Here is a 26181-nt window from a genome sequence, read left to right as displayed (position 1 = left end):
AAGGTCTGACGAGCGATTAGATGAGCAAAAATGTGTGTGCCGACAGGAAGATGTGTAAAACTAATCGCTTAAAATCCAATGACTGCAAATATCGTAGATTTACTATTTGGCTAAGTCATTGACAAGGAGATGCCTTTAGTAAACTGATGCTGTTTACTAAACCTTCCTTGAGACATTATGAGAAAAAGTTCCAATAAAAGGAATGCTGCCGACAGTCATTGATATAATAAAATACAAATTCTCTTTGACATTAAACAAAGATGGCATTTAAACTCATCTCAAAAGGAGGGGAATTCACAAAAGTACGCATGTATCTAAATTTTCACTCAGTTCTGCGTCCTTCAGAATATATTACTTTAAAAAATAGGATGTTTTAGATTGTCGAATATAAAATCGAGAAGCAGTGCTAAAGTTTAAAGATAGAAGTCTAAAGCCTCAAAGTAAAAGTAATTATACGGTATAAGAAATGGTTGTGTAATTTCATGTCGATGGCGCTGTAAAGTCATGCAAAAAAAAAGCGAAAAGAGTATTCTGACACAAAAAAACTGGAAGTAAGTAGGAAAACAAAATTATATACTTGAGATATCATTTATTGAATAAAAAGAACAAAGTGCATCAAGAACGAGAAAAAATTATGCAAATTTAATCAAGTACATGATAAGAACATGTTAATGATCTTTCTTTGGCATGAAGAAAACTGTGGGGGGAGAGAGATAGTCATGTGGTAAGATACCACCATCGATACCATTAAGGGTAACCTTTATTTCGAAATCATCATGAGCATCTAAACGCAGTTGTTTCAAACTTGAGGTGATATCATATTTAAAAAGACGGTCAAATGCCCAGAACATCTCATGTTCTCCACCGAGAATACAGAACGTACCTCCAAACACACAATCACCATCTTTGGTGCAGATGTCGAAATTGACATCAGCAGATTGACCAATGGTACGAAGTAAGAAACCAGCAAATACTCTGTCTTCATGTTGTATTTCTTTAAGGTGTTCTTCCAATTCAGGAATGGTCATACCATGGAAATTAAGATTGTCATAATCATAACCAAGTTCATGGTAATCGAAAGCTTTATTGCCAGTTGAATGAGCCTTTGTAACAGCGTTATGATTGCTTTCCAAGTTGAACGGCTTCAGTGGCTTAGCAAGTTTATTGATTTCACAGTTGGCAGAATTGTAAGGCAATCCTCGATACTTCTGCAATGCTTGCCATACAGCCCAAATACGGTCAGTATTGGAGTGATGAAGGTAGAAGAGAGGATCATAGGAAGTATAGTGAAGGGTTGACATACCATATGGAGTACTACCTCCAACCCAAGAATGAATAGCATTATGGCCGATTTCGAACTGGACTTCAAAATCACAGAAATCTGTTTGTTCCAGAGCAAGTGCTATCTGGCGGTAGAAGAATGATTTATCTCCTTTTTCTGGATCATCAAAAAGTTGAGCTCTCGGTGCTCTGGTTGTATTTTTATTAGCAACATCGATATGAGCATGGTGGAAGGGGTTGTTTTCCTTCTCAGCGACCAGTACAGGTAAATGAGCGAAAGTAGTTGTCCAGTCCCAGTAGGGAATACCAATGTGAGAACCATGAGCAACTAAAGCGTCTTCCATTTGTTTAACTAACAATCTATGCCAGTGAGGGAAAGTTACCATTCCATGTTGACAACATGCGTAAGCTGTGCCGTTGGGATAATGACAACTGAGAGGTATTCCGTGATAAGAAGCGATTTTCTGGTAACCATTGTCAGAAGAGTCAGCTTGTACTTTAGCTAAGGCGTCTCTTAGGTCTTTGATGTCAGTTGGAGTCAAACTATTGACATTCTTCCTGATTATGGCACCTTCTGCGGCTATCTTGTGTACCTCTTTCTTGAAATCTGTAGAAGAACAAAAAATGAATACCTGTTTTGAACAATGGATTCGTCGAAATATATGAACAAATGGACAAACCTTGACGGTAACAGTTTTAACAGTCAACTGACAAAAATAACTTGATATTTGACGTAAAGTTAAAGAGAAGAGAAAAAGGTTAGAAAGAGAATACAATATTCAACAAACCTCTAGCTGGGACATATATCATTGTAGGAGCAGGTAAAGAACTGGAATCTAATACTTTTCCATCAACTGTTTCAATTACAACTTCAAGGTGAATAGTGCTTCCGTGAACGTACAGGTCTTCCAGAGGAATATGCATTTTATGGATAACATGAGTAATATCCATCTTGTATGTTCTATCAAAATGCCATGGCATTTCATTGTCGCCACCAAGTACAAAGACCACACCAGCGTCTTCACAAGTTGTGTCTTTGCAGAGTTTCAAATGGACATCAGCTGAAGTTTTGATGCCAAAAAGTAAGAATGAAGCAAAAACTCTGTCTGTGTTCTGGCGTTTATGAATAGTCTTCTCCAATTGATCAATATCCATTCCATGGAAGTCAAGATTATCATATTTATAACCAAGTTTATGGTAGTTAAATAGATGCTGTGGTGTTGCTGCAGCTCGTGTATGTAGATTCGGGTTGGTTTCCCAAGAAAACGGCTTCATCGGGAATGACAGTTGCTCTAGGGCACAGTAAGCTTTATCATAAGGTAATTTTCTGTGTTCCTGGAGAGCTTGCCAAATAGCCCAGAGACGATCAACCTGAATTTAATGAGAAAGAAAAGATAGGAAAAACGTCCTTCTATGGCGGAACAATGATACAATGATCTTTACATGATGAAAATCACTTAAAACGTCACCAAAATATGTGATGAAATAACAAAGTGAATCAAGCAAGCTATTTATAAAATATATTCGTTCCAACTGACTGTAATATACGAGCGACTGTTAGAAGATGTTGATCTTTGCAGATTGTAGCATAATGAAAGAAGATTTAATTTTACTTCATAATATTATAATTTTGAAAACTATGGAAAGAAAGACAATATTATTAGAAATGAAGGTAAATATATGAATTATTTGCTATTTACCATTGAATGATGAATGTAGAAGAGAGGATCAAAGGAACTATAAACCAAACTGGACATGGCATATTTCTGGTGACCACCAACAAGATAGTGAATAGAGTTATGAACAACTTCAAATTGCACTTCGAAGTCGCAATAGTCTTCTTGTTCAAGCATGAGAAGTACTTGTCTGTAAAGTGTAGATCCCTCTCCTCCACTGATTTCAAATAGTTCCGGTCTTATGTCTCTGACTGTGTAGGTGTCTTCATGTTCAATGTAGCCTCTAAGGAAAGGATTCTCGATTACGTTATCAGTCCAAGCATCATAGTAGTCAGGATCTCCTAAAAGTCTGGGCAGTTTCGTAAGCTTATCTGTCCAGTCCCAATAAGGAGTGGCAACACTGGAGCCATGTCGGCGCATAGAATCTTCAAAATGTAACAAATAAACACGATGCCAATGTGGGAAGACTGGCATTCCATGTAGGCAACAGGCATATTTTGGGTCATCTGGACTAGGACACATCGTTGAACCATGATAACCAGCGATAGTCTGGAATCCATGGTCACTTTTGTCTTCCTTAACACGTGTAAGTGCTGCCATAAGATTCTGGATATCTCTTTCGTCCAAAGAATCAACATTTCGTCGGATATGATTTAGTGGAATGTCAACATCAATGTCTTTCTCTGAAAAGATAATTGAAAGAATAGAAAATTAGTGTGAAATGTCGACCTGTTTATGCATAAATATTTGTATTTATATATTATAGGAAGCAAAGGCACTTACTGGCTGGTGGGATCCTTACTACAGTTGCTTCAGGAAGAATGCCTGCTGGCAATTCGGTTCCATTTTGAGCAACTATTTTCGTCTTAATTGTGAAAGGTGAATCGAAAGCTAAATTATTATTAGCAAGAACATCAGTAATTTCTATCTTATAGAGACGGTCAAAGGCCCATGGCATTTCTGTACTGCCTCCAAGCACAGCAAAGTGACTTCCTTCGTGACATTCTCCTTCTTCAACGCAGATCTAAAATACATCAAAAGAGAGACGAAATATATACACTCTTTATATATTTATGTACACAGGTCATTAATTTACCTAAGATGTACTAATAATTATATTACATTATCCATTTAAGAAAAATGTGGAATAATTATCTCAATATTCATTTATATATTAAATTTTATATCTCCGAAATTGGGTGGAATCTAATTATAAAATTGAGAAAAGGAAGTGTTACAGTATTCAGTAATTTCTTTAATCTTTTATATTTTATGAAAAAACAAATTTAATGCAATTCTTAAATAAGGTTTTGGCAAATAATTTTAGAAACCTGATATTGTTTTAGAATTCTTTCGATAAATAATAAGATTTGTCTCTATACTTACCTCAAATGTTGCATATGCTGATGAACCAAATCCACTCAACAAAAAACCAGCAAAAACACGATCGTGTTCTCTTTGGTGTCTGATATATGCCTCTATCTGATTAATAGACATACTGTTAGTATCTAGGATGTCGTATTCATAATGGAAGTTGTCTTTGTATCTGAACATGTCTTCAGGTTTGGACAATTTAGTGGTGAGTGCATTCAAATTGTAAGGGGCTCCGAAGGAGAACGGTTTCAATGGGACTTTCATAAGCTCAAGAGCACAATGAGATTCATAGGCACTGAGACCTCTCAGCTTCTGCAGTTCTTGCCAAATAACCCACAATCTATCGACATTAGAATGATGTAGGAAAAATAATGGATCATAGGCTGCATAATGCAAATGGTTCAAGGAAAGTTCTTCTTTTCCACCGATCCAAGAGTGAATGGCATTGTGAACAATCTCTAATTGTATTTCGAAATCACAATAATCAGTCTGTTCCAAAGCTAAAGCGATGTTATCAAAGAGCCATGTCTGTTTTCCCAATACAGGATGTTCGTACAAATATTCGCTGACCTCACGTTTAGTCATAGTGTCTTCACTGATGAAAGAAATATGACCATGATTAAATGGGTTATGCGATTCTATCTTAGTGAAAGGGTCAGAATACATCTCAGAGGCTATGAAAGCAGGAATCTCTGAAATAGGACGGGTCCAATCCCAATAAGGAACACCAACTGTAGCTCCATGTCTATGTAAAGCTTGTTCAAACTGAACGACGAAGAGCCTGTGCCAGTGAGGGAACGTAGCCATACCATGAAGACAACAAGCGTGTCTATGTTTGGCAGTCGGATTTGGGCAAAGAGGAGGCAGAGCATGGAATGATGCGATTGCTTCAAAACCGTCAGATGACTTGTCTTTCTGCATTCTTTTGAGAGCATGTACCAATGAATTCATCTCAGACAAAGAGAGTCGTTCAACATTCTTTCGTACAAGATTTCCATTGCTTTCTTCATGTTTGAAGTCAGCTAAATGACCTGAAAAGATATTGGAATAGAGTTATTGTTACTTGTTATGTAGAATTAATATATTAGATTATTTAGAATTAACATATGCAGATTACTCCTTAAATAGAAAAGTGAGACCGTATGCTATTGTTTGTCACTTAGTCTCGTAAACTTTCATAAAACAAATGGAACAAGTAATAACTGCCTAACTGCCATATAATACATAACTCTAAGGAGAGATCAAAGGGGGGAAAAACTGAGAAGTGCCTCGTTAGCTCGTAATGATCTTAGTCATGAAAAACTATGCTAGGTTACTGGGTGAATAATGAATTTTCTGTTGACTCAAACAGCTGCAAATGCCATCAGAACAATAGGCCGTCGCATTCTGTGCTTGAGATTGGAATAAAAATGGAAATGGAATAAAAATAGAAAAAACAATATATCTCTTACCTTGTTTTGGAACATAAATAATAGTTGGATTTGGGAAAATGTTAGCATGGATTGATGATCCATTGACAGCTATGACTTCAGTTTTAATACGGAAATGGCTGTTTTGGTTGAGACCTAACAACTTCAGCTGATCTGTTATTTCATATCGGAAGGAACGGTCAAATTGCCATGGCATTTCGGACTCTCCTCCCAAGACAGAGAAGACACCAGCTTCGTGAGCACAGTTTTCTTCATGCTTAGAAGTAGGTACACAAATGTATATGTGTACGTCAGCCGAAGCTTTGACACCATGAAGTAAGAATCCAGCAAAAATCCTGTCATGAGCCTTTCTCTCTTCAATAAGATGTTCCAACTGGGTAATAGTGAGATCAAAGAAGGACAAAGTGTCATATTTGTAGTGTAAAACATTTTGATAGTCAAAGACATCATTTGGAGTGCTATGAGTGAGTGTAATCCGATCATGATTTGCAGTAGTATTACTGAATGGTCGCATAGGTACATTAAGCAGAGGCAATGCGCAATTAGCTTCATTGTAAGGTAGCTTTCGGTAACGTTGTAATTCTTGCCAAATTGCCCATATCCTATCAATATTACTATGATGAAGGAAGAAGATTGGATCATAAGCTGTAAAATCCAGCGACGACATAGAGTGAGGATCACGGCCACCGAGCCACGAGTGGATAGTATTGTGAAGTACTTCAAACTGGACTTCAAACTCACAGAAGTCAGTCTGTTCCAAGACGAAAAGTGTGTGTTCGTAAAGGTATTTGTTACCAAATAATTTAGGCTGTGGATCTCGCTTGGTTTCTGAATTTAAGAAAGAAATCTTTCCTTTAAAGAATGGATTTGGTTCGATGTGAAGCGTTCTTGAATTGTAGTAAGTGGCTTCATTGACCAAAGCTGGAAGTTGATCAAATGGTTGTATCCAATCCCAATAAGGTACAGCTACACCGGAACCTCTGGCTAATAATTCGTTCTCTACTAGAGCAACATATAATCTATGCCAGTGTGGAAAAGTTGGCATACCATGAATACAACATGTATATACTTTACTACCATCTTTGTTAGGACACTGAGCCGGCAATCCGTGGAATGCGGCAATTTCTTCGTATCTACCATCAGTTGTCATATCTTTGAAAGCATTTCTCAGTGATTCGATATGGCCGGTAGTAAGACTGTTGAGATTCTTTCTAATTCGGTTTGCACTGGTTACAGGTTCAACCCATACACCCACCTCGCCGAAATCACCTGTAGAAAAAATTTTGAATATTGATTAATTGAAATAGTTAAATGTTGTATTTCATATTTTACATTAATATTTTCTTAACACAAAGAATTTACTATAATAATACTCTGGCGTTTTTCTCCGTCACAACATATGAATGAGAAAAGAAGGAAGGACGGACTGGTGGCAGACAGATAGTGGGGGCGTTTCAACGTGAGAATGTCCATGTGTATGCAAAAGGGAGGTATGTGAATTATTGTGTGTGTATGTGTGTGCATGTGTGTGTGTGTGTGTGTGTGTGTGTGTGTACAATGGAAGTGGGAGGATGAACATTCAACGATGAAAAGAAAAATCTCACAGCATTTCAACCCTGTGTGAGTATATGTGTGTATGTGTGTGTATGAGCAAGGGAAATATGTGAATGTTTTTATGTGTGAACCAGAGTTCTTTCAGTAACAAGCAATGATTGATGTCACATCTCAAAAGAGAACCACTAAATAACATTGACAAGTGTATTAATTTGATTTGCTATCAAATTTTATATATAAAATACTACAATTATCCGTCACTTTTGACGGCGCAGGGTCAGCTAGCTATTGATAAAACATAAACGTTCGAGAAAATAAAAACTTATATAATTACATTTTAAAATTTTACAGTTACATTTTTTTTACATATTTTTAACGATTTTGTGAAGTTAAAATAAATATCGTTTGAAATTTAGCTTATAGTATGAAGCCAAAAAGTCAGTCTCCAAAGAATATCGGTTCTTGTTTCTATTGTAGCATTTGTCGCACTTACGTAATAATGGTTACTTACCAAGACCTGGTTCGTAGACAATTGCAGGTTCAAGATTAACATCGGCTATTTCAGCTCCAGCCAAGTCTTTCACGTGATATTCGATGTGATATTGGTCGTTATAATGTAGATGTGCTTCCTTCATCTGCTTCGTGATATCAGCTTTGTAAACTCGGTCAAATTTCCAAGGCATTTCGTTAGCACTACCCAGAACATAAAATTCTCCAGCTTTCACCTGATCAGTAGCACCATGAGCCCTGATATAGTATTCAACTAATGCAGACTGTTTAATACCTTCGAGCATGAAAGTAGCGAAAACGCGACCCTTCATACGACGTCTGTTAATTTCTCTGTGTAACTTTGGAATAGATAATCCATTCAATTCAAGAACATCATATTCGTAATGGAAATTCTTCTTGTAATCAAACACATCAAAAGGAACTGAATGTTCTCGAGTCATTGAATCAACATTGATGTCACTGGTGAGACTAAAAGGAGACATTGGTTTACGTAGAGTTTCAATAGCACAGTTAGCACTGTTGTATCGATGTCCTCGGAACTTTTGCAGAGCTTGCCAAATGGCCCAAACTCTATCAACATTTGAATGGTGAAGTATGAAAAGAGGATCGTAGGCTGTGTATTCAAGTGATGACATAGAATACTGTTCTCCACCTCCAACAAGTGCATGGATGTGATTATGAGCAATTTCGAATTGTACTTCGAACGAACAAAAGTCTTCTTGTTCTAAAGCGTACATAACTTCATTTGCCAAGGGAGTGAATTCTCCGAAAGGAGGTTGAACAAATAGCTCTGGATTAAGAGCTCGGGTGGTTTGAGCACCAGCTTCATCAATAACGCCACTAAAGAATGGATTCGGGTGAGCTTCCCCATTTTCATCAAGATATGTTTCTTCTTTTACCAGAGCAGGCAGTTCCGAAATCGGGCGAGTCCAATCCCAGTAAGGAATACCATTTTGATAACCATTTCTTCGCAGACCGTTTTCAAAGTTGATTGTCAGCAATCTATGCCAATGAGGGAATGTTGCCATTCCGTGGTGACAGCAAGCATATTTGACTGCAGCATCAGGGCTAGGACACCATTGTGTGGAACCGTGGAAAGCAGCTACTTGCTGATATCCATTGGGACTTTTATCGTCTTCGTAAGCTTGTAAAGCCTTCCTCAGTGTATTCATATCTGCATGGGTCAATGAAGAAACGTCTCGTCTGGAACGATATAATTCGTCAAAGACAACGTCTGATTCCTCTGAAAAAAATCCAAAACAAAATCGTCATGAGATTCTTGAACCTGTTATGTTTATGAAATTAAAATTAACTTCAATGAGAATGTTATTAACAAAATCAAATTATAATAAAAACGAGTGAGTGTGGTGAATACAGTTTATATCTAGTTTGATATTTAGAATATATTTTTATGAATAAATCAAGAATGAGAAGACATTTCAGAGCACTTACTTTTTCCTGGAGTGAATATCACAATTGGATCTGGAATTGCGGTGGATGGAAGAGCTGTTCCATTGATATCGGTAATTTGTAAGGTTATGCTATAATCAGCGCGCATATCTACACCAAGTTCAGCTAGTGCTCCAGTAATTTCATACTTGTAAAGTCGATCAAATCTCCATTCCATCTCTTTGCTGCCTCCAAGGATTGTTATTGATCCAGCATTGTATGTGTTACCTGCACTATCGACAGTGATGTCAACATTTGCTGATGTTTTGATACCCATCAAAAGGAAGCCAACGAACACACGATCTTTAGCCTTGTCTTCTTCGATATGTCTCTGAAGCTCTCTAACGGACATTCCTCCGAAGAAGAGCGTATCATAAGTGTAATGAAGGTCTGACTGATAATCATAAACCTCTGTTGGTACTGCGTGACGATATGTATGTTTGTTGTTATTCAGTGGTGGTTCAAAGGCAAATGGTTTCAAAGGACGATGGACCTCTGAAAGAGCGCAGTATGGTTTGTAGGGTTTTCCACGATGGATCTGCAATGCTTGCCATACTGCCCACAATCTATCAACTTGTGAGTGATGTAGCCAGAAGAGGGGATCAAATGACGTGTAATGCAAAGACGACATAGAATAAGGTTCATTGCCACCAACCCAAGCATGAATTGCATTATGGGTAACTTCGAACTGCACTTCGAAATCACAGAAATCTTCTTCTTCGAAGGCTAACATCATACCGTCATAGAGATATCCGTGATGTCCTTTTGTTGGTTTCTCAAACAATCTAATCAATTAGAATGAAAACAGATCATAAATATGAAAGTAATGAAATCTATACAGATTCATATACGAATAATAACTAAAATACAACTCATACAACATATATAGGGCTTTATATTTCTGACCAGTAAGTAGTTTAACATGTATTTAGAAGGAATTAGCGCCATCTTTTGCGCGTTTCTCAACGGTATTTATTAAATGTGAGGAATTGAGACGTAAACAGATAGGAACATTAAAGTTTTCTATTAAATTTAAAATTCAGATCTAACATTTATACATTTAGTAGTAATAAAGATACTGTCCCGGGTGAAAAGTATATATTAGAGTGTTTGAAGGATACCACAAAAGTTTTGGGGAAGTAGTTTCAGTAACATATATTTGAGTTTTATATTACTGGAAAAATTGTAATGTTTTATCGCAAGACATCTAGAAACTTGAAAATATGTGATTCTTTGTAATTATAGATACTGTAAAGGTTTCTTTGTGATTGATGAAGAAATTAAATTAAAAATTCAAACCTAACATTTGTACACTTAACAATAACAAATTTCCAATGTTTTATCCGAAGACATCTACTAACTTGAAAGCGTCATGTGGCCCTAGCTGTTACCTTTGTAGTTATAGATATCGTAAAGATTTCTGTGTGATTGATGAAGAAACGCTGTATTACCAATTATTAATTAAACTAGGTTTTGGAAGAGGATGAAAAATAAGGTTTATTGTTAAATGTTTGAATGAAGCTATTTCAGGATACAATATCTAAAATATTATGAAATTTACAAACCTTGCATCAACGCTTCTTTTAGTAAAGACATCATTGTGCAAAAACTCGACTGGTGCATGGAAGAAAGGATTTGGTTTTACTTCTTTTGTGTAAGGATCTTCATATGTTTCAGCAGCAACCAGAGGTGGCAATTCTGAGCTAGGTTTCGTCCAGTCCCAATAAGGAACACCTATCTGGGATCCACGGGCAATAAGAGCATCTTCAAACTGTATGACAACAAGTCTGTGCCAGTGTGGGAAAGTGGACATTCCATGAACACAGCATGCAACACGGTTGATAGCATCAGGTTCTGGACATTTTGCTGGAAGACCATGGAATTCAGCTAAGGCTTGGTAACCGTCAATGGATTTATCATCCATGAAACGTTCCATGGCAATTCTCAGTTCATGCTCTTCCTCTATAGTCAAACTACGAAGATCTTTACGGACGGTTAAACCAGTTCTATCTACTGGTGCCATATCAGCTATAAAAAGTCAAAGTGATAACTTTTGAAGAATACAAAAACAATATGTTCATTATGAAAAAGTACAACTTTATAGGATATGGTTTTAATACTTTGGCCGTTTAGTTTATGAAATTACATCACTTTAAGTGACCTCTCTTGATAATGATTTAAGACATATACGACAATATAATGAGACACTAAGGAAAAACATTATATATATTAAACATACATCTTATAATGGTTTTAAGTTGTCAAGAAAATTTAAAAACATATGTTGGAGAAATTATCATATCTATTACTTTCATACTATAATTGGTGTTTCACAGGTTCACTTCATGTAAGTCCATTACAACGTATTCTTCTTATATTAAATCGAGAAATTTACATGTTTTATAATACAGAATTATTGTTAAAAACAGAGGAAGATAAACTTCAAAATTTGGTAAAAAACTGGACAGGTTTTTAAAAAAAGGAATATTTGTTGAAAAGGAGTAAATGAAATAAATATGAAATTTAAGCAAGTGATTCTAAAGGATGTTGTTATTCTGACGATCCTACTTTAATTATTCTGCATCTATGATGCGATCTCGTATTATGCGAAAAGATTCTCCCGTTTGGAAATATTTTAAGGTGTGACGTTGAACCCAATGGGTATTTGGTGACTCAGTTTTATGTTTAGAACGTAATTGGAGATTCAGTTTATACGGCAATATAAACAGAATTCTCAAAATTCTCTAAATATATAAATGATTTCTACTTACCATCTTTAAAGTCATGAGCTGGAATATATGTGACAGTCGGTCTTGGGATTGTGCCATCGGGTAAGAGAGTGCCATTAATTGCAGTAACATCAGCATGAATGTAATAGTTGCCATCCAAAGGAACACCGAGAGATTTGACAACATCTGTAATCTCAAAGAGGAAGGGATAACCGAAGTTCCAGGTCATCTCGTGTACACCACCAAGAATAAAGAAAGAACCGACATGATTGTTGCAGTTATCGCTGTGTCTTTTGTCATCGGTTGGAACACAAACTGCGACTCGAACGTTGGCAGAGGTCTTGATACCTCCTAATCTGAAATTAGCAAATGCTCTCGGGTGCTGTTGGTGTTCTTTCAAAAGCGTATCTAGCTGTGGAATGTCCATTCCATTGAGGTGAAGATCATCATAATCATATCCTAGTTCGTTGTAGTCAAACAAATCAACAGCCTTGGCGTGGTCTTTAGTAAGACTAATAGGATTGGTGTCACGACCAAACGGTTCCATTGGGTTATGGAACATGTTCAAGCCACAGTTGGCACTACCGTCAAGACCTCTATGCTTCTGCAGAGCTTGCCAAATAACAAACAGACGTTCAACGTTCGAATGATGCAAGAAGAAGAGTGGATCGTATGAAGTATACTCCAAACTAGACATTGAATGAGCAAAGCGACCACCAACGAGATAGTGGATTGGATTATGAGCAACTTCAAACTGAACTTCGAAATGGCAATAGTCTTCTTGCTCTAAAGCTAAGAGAATACCATCTAATAAGAAGTTCTTTCCTCCCTTTGAAGATTGGAACAATCTTGTATCAACGGCTCTAGCAGTGACCTTCTGCTCAAATGCGATATCGCCTGAGTAGAAGACGTTCTTTTTAGCCTTGTGAGAAGAGGGATCCATAAAAAGAGGATGGCTAACGAGCTCAGGAAGATGATCCACTGGTTGAGTCCAATCCCAGTAAGGAACACCAAGTGTGGAACCATGAGTTGCCATTGCTTGCTCAAACTGTACAAGGTACAATCTATGCCAAAGAGGGAACGTTGGCATACCATGCAAGCAACAGACCACAGTACTTCCATCTGGTGCCTTACAGTCAGCTGGCTCACCATGGTAGGCTGCGATAGCCTGGTAACCAGTTGGAGATGCATCATCCTGCATGGCACGGAGAGCTACCTGTAGGTTGAGAACTTCATCTTCTGTTAGTGTTTCCACACTCTTACGGATTAAATTACCTGAAATGGTTAGAAATAAAAAATATAATTAGTATTATCTTTTATTTAAATATTGTTGAAGTGGCTGAAGGTGTAGACTGCCACATCTAATACAATGAAGTATCTAGTTACATATCTGAACCCTCCTGTTTTTTCACTTTTTTTGTTCTTTTAGCAATATAAGAAAGGAATTTTATAATCACTGTAATTTATTATTCACTCAATTTAGGGTATATTTAGAACCGTTGTCTCTGCTTCCATAAACATAGTTATAAAGTACTTAGTGAACGTTATCAGCATAACCTTAAACTCTGCAGGATCCTGATGGCAGATAATTCGAATGAGATTTCAATGATGCCATTTGTTAAGTGCAGAAATGAGTTTACGTGTGTAAATATATACGGACAAAATATTTTACTTTCGGTTTCATCTACAAATCTTACATTGAGGCCAATTTATCTTAATTTTCAAAGTCAGTCAAAGTTTGTATATTTTTGTGCTACAAAGACACATTCGAACTAAAATAAAATTATCCCGAACAACAATAGATATCTCCTACTACTTTGTTTTTTTAAACGCTTAATTCATTAGATTCGCACCGTGGTTTAAAATATATGTACTTCTTTTGTTTGTAAAATATCTTAATATCATTTCCAAAGCAAGATTAGAGCAATAACTGCTTTGTGCTCCATTAAAACAATTCACTGTAATGTATACATCTATTTAGATCGAGACCGTAAGAAGTTTGGGGCAACTTCAAATATTTAGTACTGTCTGTAGAGTACATATCAATAGAGATTTCTCTTCATTACTAATTGTGTCTCGAATGATATTCTGTGGTATAAATTACAACCCAGTGAACAAATAATCTTTGGTCGACGCATTTTTTCCAGGTCCCATCGACCTTATTTAACTGTATATGCAGCTCGTTACTGTTTTCAATGCGATACAGATTTGTAACAGAACTTCGATGTTATATTTGTGATTACAAAATGTGAGCAATAAAGTGTAACATCTATGCTAAAATCAGCTTAGCGGAGTGAATAGTGATTCCTTTTTTTTATTATAACAGCAGTAACAGTTTCAGATTTAGTAGATTCTAACAAGACACACACTGACCAAAACACCTCTTTATGTAGTATATTTTGAGAAATTTACATGTCGATACTTAGCCAAACTAACTGATCCCTCTTCTGATTGCTTCCCTATCAAATGACAATATGGCAATTATAATATATAAAAAGGAAATATTTAATACCTTCTGCGATGTATCCGCAAAGCCAGAACTAAAAGAAGCAGGAAAAAAAAAAGAAATGTTTCCGATTATATCTAGATATAAGACATTTAAAAACTGTATTAATTATGAATTGAGAAGACAAAGCAATAGAAATTCTTTATTTCTTGCATTTACCATTTAAAAGATTTTTGACATGGAAAATAATGGTTTCTAATGAAGGAACTACACCAGAATTTTGAGGGAAGGGTTTCGTTTGTACCATCATTCCCAGTTCTTGGTTGATACTTCATGTTATCGACCCCAGGAGATGAAATGCTACATTTATCTCGGCGCAACTTGAACTCCGAATATATAGAGCGGTGATTAGTACCCCACTATATATTTTGCGACGCTGTATTGGTTCCCTCAACCTGCTACCCTGTGACGTTCAAAAGTAATCATTTCTGATGTAAGCACAAGGCTATCAGTTATGAGCGGCAAGCATTAACTCATACAATCGATCCTAGTACTTGGCTGGTAATTTTGTTCATCGACCCCGTAAGGATGAAAGTCAAAGTTAACCTCAGTTAACTCATATCGTTTCAATTCATATCGTAGATACCCGAAGGCATATTTCGACGCTCTTAGCTATTCTATCGGCTCGCTGGCCTCAGTGTATGAAATAATGTTTTTTTAATTTTGGGATGAGGTCAGCAATTTTGAGGGAAATGCAGGTCAATTATATCGACGATAGTATTTAACTGTACGTTATCGACCTTGAAATAATGAAAGTGGACTTCGATGCAATTTGATGTCAGAAATTATAGAGCCATAAGAATCAGCGCCTAGAATCTTACCCAAAGCGCTAACAATTCTACCAGCTATCTGCATTTAATGGTTTCATATTTTTAGATAAGACCAGAAGTTTTAGGAGAGAGGGTAAGTCACTTACATCGACCCCAGTGTTTAACTGTTACTTATTTTAGACACCGAAAGAATGAAAGCAAAGTTGACCTCGACGGAACTTGTACTCAGAATATAAAGAGCGTGGACAAAGTTGATCTCGGCAGGATTTGAACTCAAAATATGTAGAACGGGGACAAATATCACAAAGCGTATTATCCGACGCTCTTATGACTCTGTCAATATACTCTCCGGCAATGTGCAAAGATAACAGTTTATGATTTAGGCACCAGGTCAGCTGTTTGAGTGTAAGGGCTTAGTTAATGCCATCGACCGCATTAATAGCCTGGTACTTTCGACACCCGAAAGGATGAAAGACAAAGTTAACCTGGGAAAGATTTCAATCCAGTACGTTAAGGCCCAAAAAAGGCCACAAGGCATTTTCCTGCGTTCTAATGATTCAGCCGTCCCATTTCCCTCATTGGACAAAATAATAAAATAGAAAAGTTGATTTCGATTCGTGCATAAAAAAGTAAAGAAATCTGCTCAACTTACGGCGAAGACGATCGCAAAGAGACAAGGAATCTTCATCATGACTTCTTCAAGTCAGTGTTCAGTCTTCGGTTGAAGGCAACACTGATGAAACCTCTGAGATATTCCCCTTTTATAACAATTTCAGTAATACTTTGTTAGCAAAAAAGTGGACACGTTTATCTCTTTTAGACAATACATCATAATTATGACATATCATGTTATCTACAGAGCCAAAATGACATATCAAGGTATCTTTCGCAAAAAAAGGATAGATTGCTATCATATAGTACTTTAAACTCTGTCCCTTACTAATATCCTAATTGTAACCTTAAATCAGTGGTAGTAAACCATTGTTCCCTTTCCTTCCAGCAAAATCATCAGCGCCTCGCAATGACGTTTAATTTCCAGTGTAATAGATGACCAACGTCACCACCACTAACTCCATCACCAGCACCAGTACTACCAGTACTTGCAGCACAATCACTACTGTCATCTCTTTCCCCAGCAGCACCACCAGCAGCACCACCATCACCACCACCATCACCACCATCATCATCATCATCATCATCATCATCATCGTCATCATCATCATCATCATCATCACCATCACCACCATCATCACCATCATCAGCACCACCACCAGCACCAGAACCTTCACCAGCACCACCAGCACCAGCACCACCAGCACCAGCACCAGCACCAGCACCACCACCACCGCCGCCGCCACCAGCGCCACCAGCACCACCACTAGCACCATCACCATCACCAGCACCAGCACCAGCACCACCATCATCATCATCATCATCATCATCACCACCACCATCATCATCATCATCATCATCATCATCATCATCATCATCATCATCATCATCACCATCATCATCATCATCACCATCATCATCATCATCATCATCACCATCACCACCACTATCACCAACGCTACCTCTACCACACAAAATCTCGATATGGATGTGGCTTTACAATTATGCAATTATTCTGTAACTGTAACATTATACAGCCCAGCTGTTTTACATGATTTGGCGTAAATTTTTCATTTCCTTTTTTTTTTTAAATATTTATATCTGTAAATTTGATTCAAAGCCAAGATTGTGATTTACATACACTCAATTTTCCTCTTGTAGTGACAACCAAATATAAAGACGCAAAATTTCATAATTCAGGATTCCCAGTTCGGTTTCGATTCCTGCTTGAAACCAATTCCCATTACTTAAAGCCACTAATTTTCCAACATGAATATTTTTTTTTGTACATAGGCGGCTTTGAAGGTAGCCACAGCAAACTGGTGAAAGTGCATTTATTAAGTTTACCCGCTTTCAATAGTGAATAATACCTCTCCTTCAAATTATTTGTATCTAAAAGAGTTATGAGCTTTTACAACCGACATAGAATAGTGGAACACCAGCATACAAATATTAATCACGGATCTGTGCATCCAATCAGCTTTTAGCATCTAACTTATTTATATAATGAACGATATCGCAAGGTAAGTCATACTGGGTGCCGTAAAAGTGATTACCTCCACCACCGAATGTTGTGAACGCAACGTTGTTTAATTTTCATTCTCTTAAAATACAGCTATTAGTTTTAGATAGAAAATTGGAATGACGACTAGGTCTTTCAAAGTACATTTATTTATCAAATAAGCAGAAATAAGTTGTCCTCCAGCTATTCTCTGAATCCCGGAGAGATATGATTAACACAGTCGTTTTTTTTGTCATGTTAAGTAGTTGAGAAGTGGAGGCGCATGGCTTAGTGGGGTGTCAGCATCATGATCGTAAGATTGTGGCTTCGATTCCTGGACCGAGCAACGCGTTGTGTTCTTGAGCAAAACGCTTCATTTCACGTTGCTCCAGTTCACTCAGCTGGCAAAAATGAGTAGCGCAACGATGGACTGGCGTCCCGTCCAGCTGGGGAACACATACGCCATTGAAACCGAGAAACCGGGCCCATGAGCCTGGCTAGGCTTTAAAAGGGCGTATTCTGCGATGGACTGACGTACCATCCAACTGGGGAACACATACGCCATTGAAACAGGGAAACCAGGCCCATGAGCCTGGCTAGGCTTTAAAAGGACGCAAAAAAGTAGTTGAGATCGTTGTCAGAATAAGTTTGTAATCAGTGCAGTGTTTTGTACTCTTTATTCATCAGTGCAAGCATACCAGACAAACAACCATCGTATCCACCGCAGTATGTTGATTTTGTTCATTCATTATAAATCTTGAATTATGCTTGCGCTGATGAGTAAAAAGTGCAAAACACTTCACTGATTACGAAATCACAGGTGATCTGCAGCTGAATTCTGTTTTTAAATGACTTGCTTCAAGAGTTGCATTTGGTACTATATGTTTATTTATTTTAGTAGTTTTGACTCTAAGAGTCCTTCCTAGCGTGTGGCATTTATGTGTAATAATGCCCTCTATATAATATAAATAAATATATTTAAGTGAAAACATTGGTGGATTTTTCTCTTATGATGTTTTTCACGCTAACTACTTGATAAATTCTTATGAAGATTTTATCCTATTTTTAAATTATAAATTTAACCGGAGTATATTCATTACTGACTTTTTATTCCGAATAAGCACGTTGTTACCGAAATGCAATTCGGAAAAACCCACCATTTACATAGATGTATAAGGGGTGAACAGTTCTATATACTATGGTGGACACGATGGTTGTTCGTCTGGTATGTTGATTTTGTTCATTCATTATAATTCTTGAATTATGCTTGCACTGATTACGAAATCACAGGTGATCTGCAGCTGAATTCTGTTTTTAAATGAGAGTTGCATACGGTACGATATGTTTATTCATTTTAGTAGTTTTTACTTTAAGAGTCCCTCCTAGCGCGTGGCACCTATGTGTAACAATGCCCCCCTCTCTCTCTCTCTCTCTCTCTCTCTCTCTCTATATATATATATATATATATATATATATATATATATATATATATATATATATATATATATATATATATATAAATATAAATATATAAATACAAAATGGGACAAGAACGCAAAACAGTCAAATAGACGATACACAAAACACGGACGGGTCTTTCGAAGCCTCTAATCTTCAGTCAAGAACTGGATCATCCTCGCAATTTCGGCTGATTAATCTTGAGATTGCTCCGATCTGGCCAGCCTCAAGGAAAAACTGATCTACGAGCATTAGATTTCTTGGAAAAAGGATCGAATGTATACGAAATAAGGACAGAAAAACGGACGATGTTACACGAATATAAATACAAAAAATAAAAAATAATACGAATATAAATACAAAAAACAACAACAACAACAATAATAATAATAATAATAATAATAATAATAATAATAATAACATGACATAAGAACAGGCGTCTTTCGACTTAGACGAATTGAACTCAGCTGGCGTATTTGAAAAATAATGCCTTACGGCAGACGAAGAAGTCGATGTTATCGTGGCGCTGGTCCGAAGAGAAGAGAGAGAAAAAAAGGGGCAAAAGAATTAAAGAGAGGGAGAAGAGAGAGAAAAAGAGGAACAAAGGTATTAAGGAGGGGGAGAAGAGAGAGAAAAAGAGGAACAAGGAATTAAGGAGGGGGAGAAGAAAGAGAGAGTGCCAAGGATTGGCGAGAAAAAGAAAGACAGGGATAGTGAAGTGCAAAGTAAGAAAGGCAAAGAAATGTGAGAGAGAGGGGAGAGAGGAGACCGAAGAATCAAGGAGGCGAGAAAAGAGAAAGACAGGGACAGTGAAGTACAAAGTAAGAAAAGCAAAGAAATGTGAGAGAGAGTGTTGAAGTCGTACAAAGTTTAGTGGAATGTGTACTTACATATAAGAGAATAAGGTGTACGTACGCCGCAATAATATATATATAAATACAAAATGGGACAAGAAGGCAAAACATTCAAATAAACGATACAAAAAACACGGACGGGTCATTCGAAGCCTCTAATCTTCAGTCATGAACCGGATCATCTTCGCAATTTCGGCTGATTAACGTTAGGATTGCTCCGATCTGGCCAGCCCCAAGGAAAAACTAAATATTGATATTTTACAAAAAGACTCACATATAGTAATATCCACCCTTCGACATCAGAGAGATAAGAAGTGCAACAGAAATTTAGAATACTTAGATCGAAGGAAAATTGCACATGATAAGAAATTAACGAAGTCAACTTAGAATATTCTTTATAGCTTCTTCACGATCTGCTGGAGTGGGTTCCTTTTTCCTGATATATTTACGCACCATGCAGTTGAAGAGAAAAACATTATTGAAATTAGTAATTACTCATTATTCCCCACTTTGTTTGGAAATTGAAAAATGTTTTGGAAATTGAAAAATGATCAAATTAAACATTAGTGTGGGAAAGAATTGACTCCAACAGAGAAAAGAATATTTATTGTTAAACAGCAAAAATCATTCAGATATGTTATTAGCAGCCTCCATTAAAATCGAGGAAAAATCTCTTGAAAAACAAAGTACCAACCACTTGACTACACCCCAAACTTTCAACTTCGACAACAATGCTGACCTGTTTTTTACCGCCAAAGATGATGCAACAATAGAAAATGATGAAGCAATACTTGCAATGTATTGGTTTCAAATTGGTAAACAATAAACGTCGCCCTTTTCAAGCCTAGCCAGGCTCATGGGCCCGGTTTCCCGGTTTCTGTGGCGTGTGCTCCCCCCAGCTGGACGGGACGCCAGTCCATCGCAGCGTTACTCAAGAAATAGGAAGAGAGAGTGAGAGAAAGTTGTGGCGAAAGAGTACAACAGGGGTCGCCACCACCCCCTGCCGGAGACTCGTGGAGCTTTTTAGGTGTTTTCGTTCAATAAACCCACACAACGCCCGGTCTGGGAATCGAAACCGCTGCTCTAATCACTGGGTCATTGCGCCTCCACTGCGCCCTTTTAAAGCCTAGCCAGGCTCATGGGCCCGGTTTCCCGGTTTCAATGGCGTATGTGTTCCCCAGCTGCACGGAACACCAGTCCATCACAGCGTTACCCACTTTTGCCAGCTGAGTGAACTGGAGCAACGTGAAATGAAGTGTTTTGCTCAAGAACACAACACATCGCGGTCCAGGAATCGAAACCACAATCTTACGATCATAGTGCTGACAACCTAACCACTAAGCCACGCGCCTCCACTTTCAAATTGGTAGGCAGAAAATAATGAGGAATCAGAAATTACCCATCCTCGCTTCCCTAAATGTACATTAATTTCCAGTCAGAAAAGGAATTGTTTGCCTCATGCCTAAAAATTCTTTCGGAAAATATTATGGAAAATACTTTGGACTTTAATCAGTGCAAAAAAAGTATCTAGGCAGATTGGAAATTATTCAAAGTAACCGGAAGTCATCTGTTACTGCACTCAAGTCATGCGAGGAAAAATTGAAATTTGAAATTTATATCTCTTTAGCTAAGCATGTATCTATACTCATGTTTTCAACAGGGAGTTATCTCCCGTGTCATCTTCTGTTTGTCTTAGGCCAAAAGTTTATTAGGAAAATCTGGATAATGAGGAGGGTGTTCAGGTGCCTAAGTAAGAATTTATCGTTTTACCATTAAGGTCAAATCTGCTTTTTATAAATTTCCTCATAATGATACTCTTTTCTGGAATGCAGACTCTGTATCTCTTGGAAGAATTTATAGATGATCTGGAATTTTTAGCCAACTTCCAGTGGCATTTGAACTCAGAAAATAAAGACAGACGAAATGCTGCTAAGCATTTTGTCAGGCGTGCTAACAATTCTGCCAGCTCGCCGCCTTAGTTACGCTAATATTAGTTTCAAATTCTGGTATAAGGCCAGCACATTCAGGGAAAGGACATAAGCCGATGCAATCGAACCTAGTACCCAGCTGGTACTTATTTTATCGACCCCGAAAGGATGACAGGCAAAGTCGACCTCGGCGGAATTTCGATTCAGAATGTAAAGACGGACGAAATGGCGCTTAGCGTTTAACCCGGCGTGCTAATGATTCTGCCAGCTCGTCGCTTACAGTTACGCTAATATCTCAATAATGTTATTGCATCTACTGTTAAAACTTCATTATACAGAATTTTAATTTACTGTCAATATCTCTTAAGTGTTAATGTGTATTTTCAGTGAATAGCTATGCAATAAATGTCTCTTTCGAGGTAATCTGTCTTCAGCGAGAATGACTTTTAATTGTGAATGGTTCATAACTGTTCATGTTTCTTAACACTGTCTGTTTCTTAGTTGTGAATGTCTCTTAACTTTGAATGTTTCTTTATTGTGAATGTTTCTTAACTGTGGATGTTTCTCGATTGGGAATGTTTCTCAGTTGTGAATATTTGTTAACAGTGAATTTTTCTGAACTCTGAATGTTTCTTAGTTGCAAATGTTTCTTAATGGAGTAAAGACGAGAAGGACATGAAAATTTTACCTGCAAGGTAAATGTTGGCATGGGGAAAACGGTAGAAACTGCCGGTTTGCTCACCTGAGACCCTACCAAAACTGCAGAGACCTTATGGGGAAATACTTCTCAGAGGAGAGGCACCAGTCGTCTCCAAAGAGTAAGTACGCACATGCAGCGCACTATTCAGATGTTATGAAAATGGTAGCAGCTGAGAAAATGTCTTTTTTGTGCATGGCGCAAAAGTCTGTGCAGCAGCTGATCTGGCTATATCAAGCGCAAACAAGGAACCTTACCCACCACTGCGCAAGACCACCACAAACAACAGAGATGGGATGGCCTTCCATAACGCCAGCAAAGTCGTCACGCCAATATTTCTATTAAATATTGGAGGCTTGTTGCATCACAACAACAAAAACAAAATATTTTTCCTGAGAGACCTTGCTGCATGCAGTCAAGCCCTTAGGCCTGATATAGAGGATGCATAAGTATACGTACCGAAATATACCATACTGCGAGCGGACAGAAAGGAAAGGAGCCATGGTGGAGTTGCTGTATACTGTCATGCTCAAATTCAGCATGTGACGCTCAAGTTGTATACATAAGACAACACAATATAGTCATATGCAATACATATCGCCCACCGGATGCTCCAAACCACATAGGCAAGTTTGAAGATTGCCTCATAAGAATTAAAGAAACCCTCATGAAACCGGAACATCACGTGAGTGTGTTTCTGATAGGTGATTTCAACTTCCCCAGTATCAAATGGCCCGAGGGCCTCATGTTCTCAGGAATGACTCATTGCAAATAAGTACAGGTGGAGTCCTTGCAAAACCTCACCAATACCCTATTCATGGAGCAAATTGTGCTTCGACCAACCAGGACAAATAACATATTGGATCTCTGCTTCACAAACAATATGGACGTTGTTCATAATGTGAAAGTGACACCGACATCAGCTTCGGATCACAGCATAATAGACCTGTCTATGTATGGGCCAAAAGAGAGCAAATAAAAAACCTGGGTAATAAAAAAAACATCTAGTCAAACCCAAAGGCCTTCTTTGATTATGCCAAAGAAACAGTCTCAGTACGCTACAAAACAGAACCCCTCTTCCAGACGCAAACTTAACTGCTGGCCCTGATTGTTTTCCTGCAATCCTCTTCAAATCGTGCAAGCGTGCCCTGGCAAAACCACTACAAATGCTCTTCCAGAGTTTTCTTGCAAAAGGTAAGTTGCCAAGCAAATTGAAGGAGAGAATAAAATGCCCAATCCATAAAGGAGGAAGCAGAACAGGTACCGAAAATTATATGCCTATCTCTCTGACTTCACAGATCAGCTAAGTCATGGAACGAATAGTCAGAGGGAAACTAGTCACATTCCTTGAAGAAAATGACTTGCTGAGCGATACCCAGCATGGTTTTCGACCAGGTAGAAACTGCCTGACCCAGTTTCTACAGCACTATGATTAGGTGCTGAAAAAGTCACTCAACGACTCAAATGTGGTCGTAATATATCTTGATTTTGCAAAAGCTTTTGATAAAGTTGATCATGATATGATATGCCACTAACCACGCAATCTTGGTATAGCTGGAAAACTTGGAGAGTGGTTACATGACTTTCTGAAAGATAAAAGTCAGACAGCGGTGGCCAGTGGAGCCACTTCAAAGAAAATACAAATAGTGAGTGGTGTTCCACCTATAGGGCATTGTCTTGGAACCACTGCTTTTCATAGTGGTCTTCTCAGATATGCCCTCAGCTGCTTGGATAGTCGCCCTTGCTAGCTACGCAGACGATACGAAAGTGTCACAGAAAATACAAAACTCTAGCGATGTTGCATGTCTGCATTAGGAGTTGGCCGCCATTTACAGATGGGCTGAGGACAATGATATTCAGTTTAATGCTGGAAAATTCCAAGCCCTGCGCTACTAGTACCCAAAACTAAATGAAAAACTTACAGGATACACTGGGCCAGGAGCGATTACAATCCCAAAGCCTAAATCAGTGCATAACCTGGGTATCGGCCTGAGTGATGATACCTCTTTCCAAGTGTACATTACCAAGATGGCGACAAAGTGTAGACGGCTGGCTGGATCCTGAGAACCTTCAGACCCAGAGAGAAGGAAACCATGATGGACTTTTGGAGGAATTTCGTCCTTAGCTGCATTGACTACTGCTCCCTACTATGGTCACTCCACAGTGTAAAATTAACAGCGGGCCTTGAAGCAATCCAGCAAAACTTCACAAAGAATATCGTTTCATTGCAGCAGCTCAGCCACTGGGAAAGGCTGAAACAGCTAAGACTCTACTCCCTGGAGCGAAGGCAGTAGAGATATGCAGTGATATACATCTGGAAGATCATGGAAGGAATTGTGCTAAATTTTGGTATTGAAAGCTACACAGATGCCAGAACGGATCGCCACTGCACAGTGCCAAAGATTCCAACAATGCGGTCGAGCTTCAGGACCAGTTACTACAACAGCATGGGTTTCAAGAGCCCACAGATTTTTAATATTCTCTCAAAGAGCCTGAAAGACCTACACAAAGTGGATGTAGGTGCTTTCAAGACAAAACTGGATCTCTTCCTGTCAAGAGTCCCTTATGAATCTATCTCGCGGCAGGAGGCTTAAATGAGGGCAGCGACATCAAACTCCCTTATTCACCAAATGCCACATATCGGAGGAGGCTCTCAATAATAACAGTGTAGCAAAACGGCGGTGCCCCAGCATGGCCACAGCTTTGAAATGAAAAAAAACTGTGAATGTATCTTAGTTGTGAAAGTTTATTAACTGTCAATGTTTCTCAGTTGTAAATATTTCTACCCCTCACCTAAAATTGCCGGCCTTGTACCGAAATTTGAAACCAATATTTTTGTGAATGAAATCGTGAGTTGACTGAATCGTTAGCGCCTCGGGCATAATGTTTTGCAGCTTTTCTTCTGATTCTTTTCAGACTTCATATGCCGTTGAAGTTGGGTTTGCTTTTTATCCTTTCAAGGCCTATAAAATAAGTAACTGTTGATCACCGCCGACTTATCCCTCTCCCTGTAATTACTGGCTTTCTACCAAAATTAGAAAAATATTTGTCTTGGAAGTTTGGATATTCTAAATTTTTGGCTACTGTGGCCGTTTCTTAGGTATGAATGTTGATCTACTGTGAATATTTCTTGTCTGTCAATTTTTCTTCACTGATAGTATATCACTACTGCGAATTTTGATCGATATTGGGATGTTGTTTGATTGCGAATATCTCGACTGTGAATATTTCTAGACTCTGCGTTCCGTTATTGTAAATGTTTCATTGAATTTTGCTTCTTTATAATTAATGATTATATGTTATGAATGTGTCTTTAATGCTGGTGTTTCTTCATAACTGTTACTGTTTTTTTCTTCTTAATATCTTTTACTGAGATTGTTCATGTTTGCTATTAATATATAACTACTTATGGCGGTGAGCTGACAGAACTGTTAGCACGCCAGGCAAAATGCTTAACGGCATTTTGTCCGTCTTTACATTTTGAGTTCAAATTCCCCCGAGGTCGACTTTTCTTTTCATCCTTTTGATGTCGATAAAATAAGAACCAGTTGCGTTGTGGGGTCGATGTAATCGACTTACGCATTCACTCGAACTTGCTGGCCTTGTACCAAAATTTGAAACCAATATATATACCTACTTATAATAGTGTGTTACTGCAAATGTATTTTGTTCTTCACTGATTCGTTAAAGATAATATACTTTTACTACTACTGTGTCGTTGTTATTCAGGTCAGGTACGGGGGCATGTAGCACTGCCGCGCGTTGCTGCATCCACCAGTTGTCGATATCTGCTCGGACTGTCCTGGGTAACCCTCTAAGCAGTGTCCCAGTCAGTTTCCGTGAAGCACTTCC

The 26181-nt window shown here is 38.0% G+C and overlaps 1 protein-coding gene across 1 annotated transcript in view; it reads right to left on the bottom strand.

The window, feature by feature from the left end:
- Positions 1–572: 572 nt before the first annotated feature.
- The window catches only part of LOC115212215 (hemocyanin 1-like), a gene marked incomplete at its 5' end in the record, with an annotated part of 41672 nt that continues 16063 nt past the window's right edge, over positions 573–26181 (bottom strand). Inside the window, 12 exons of the mRNA XM_029781054.2 lie at positions 573–1888; positions 2070–2652; positions 2982–3640; positions 3741–3981; positions 4344–5362; positions 5783–7030; positions 7827–9068; positions 9278–10059; positions 10840–11302; positions 12046–13278; positions 14516–14543; positions 15932–15982. Coding sequence (XP_029636914.2) covers positions 669–1888; positions 2070–2652; positions 2982–3640; positions 3741–3981; positions 4344–5362; positions 5783–7030; positions 7827–9068; positions 9278–10059; positions 10840–11302; positions 12046–13278; positions 14516–14543; positions 15932–15982 — 8769 coding nt within the window. The remainder of the gene's footprint in view (positions 1889–2069; positions 2653–2981; positions 3641–3740; positions 3982–4343; positions 5363–5782; positions 7031–7826; positions 9069–9277; positions 10060–10839; positions 11303–12045; positions 13279–14515; positions 14544–15931; positions 15983–26181) is intronic.

The sequence above is a fragment of the Octopus sinensis genome, linkage group LG5 (genome assembly GCF_006345805.1).
Source record: "Octopus sinensis linkage group LG5, ASM634580v1, whole genome shotgun sequence".
In the NCBI taxonomy this organism is placed as follows: domain Eukaryota; kingdom Metazoa; phylum Mollusca; class Cephalopoda; order Octopoda; family Octopodidae; genus Octopus; species Octopus sinensis.
This window is presented reverse-complemented; position numbering and strand designations above follow the sequence as displayed.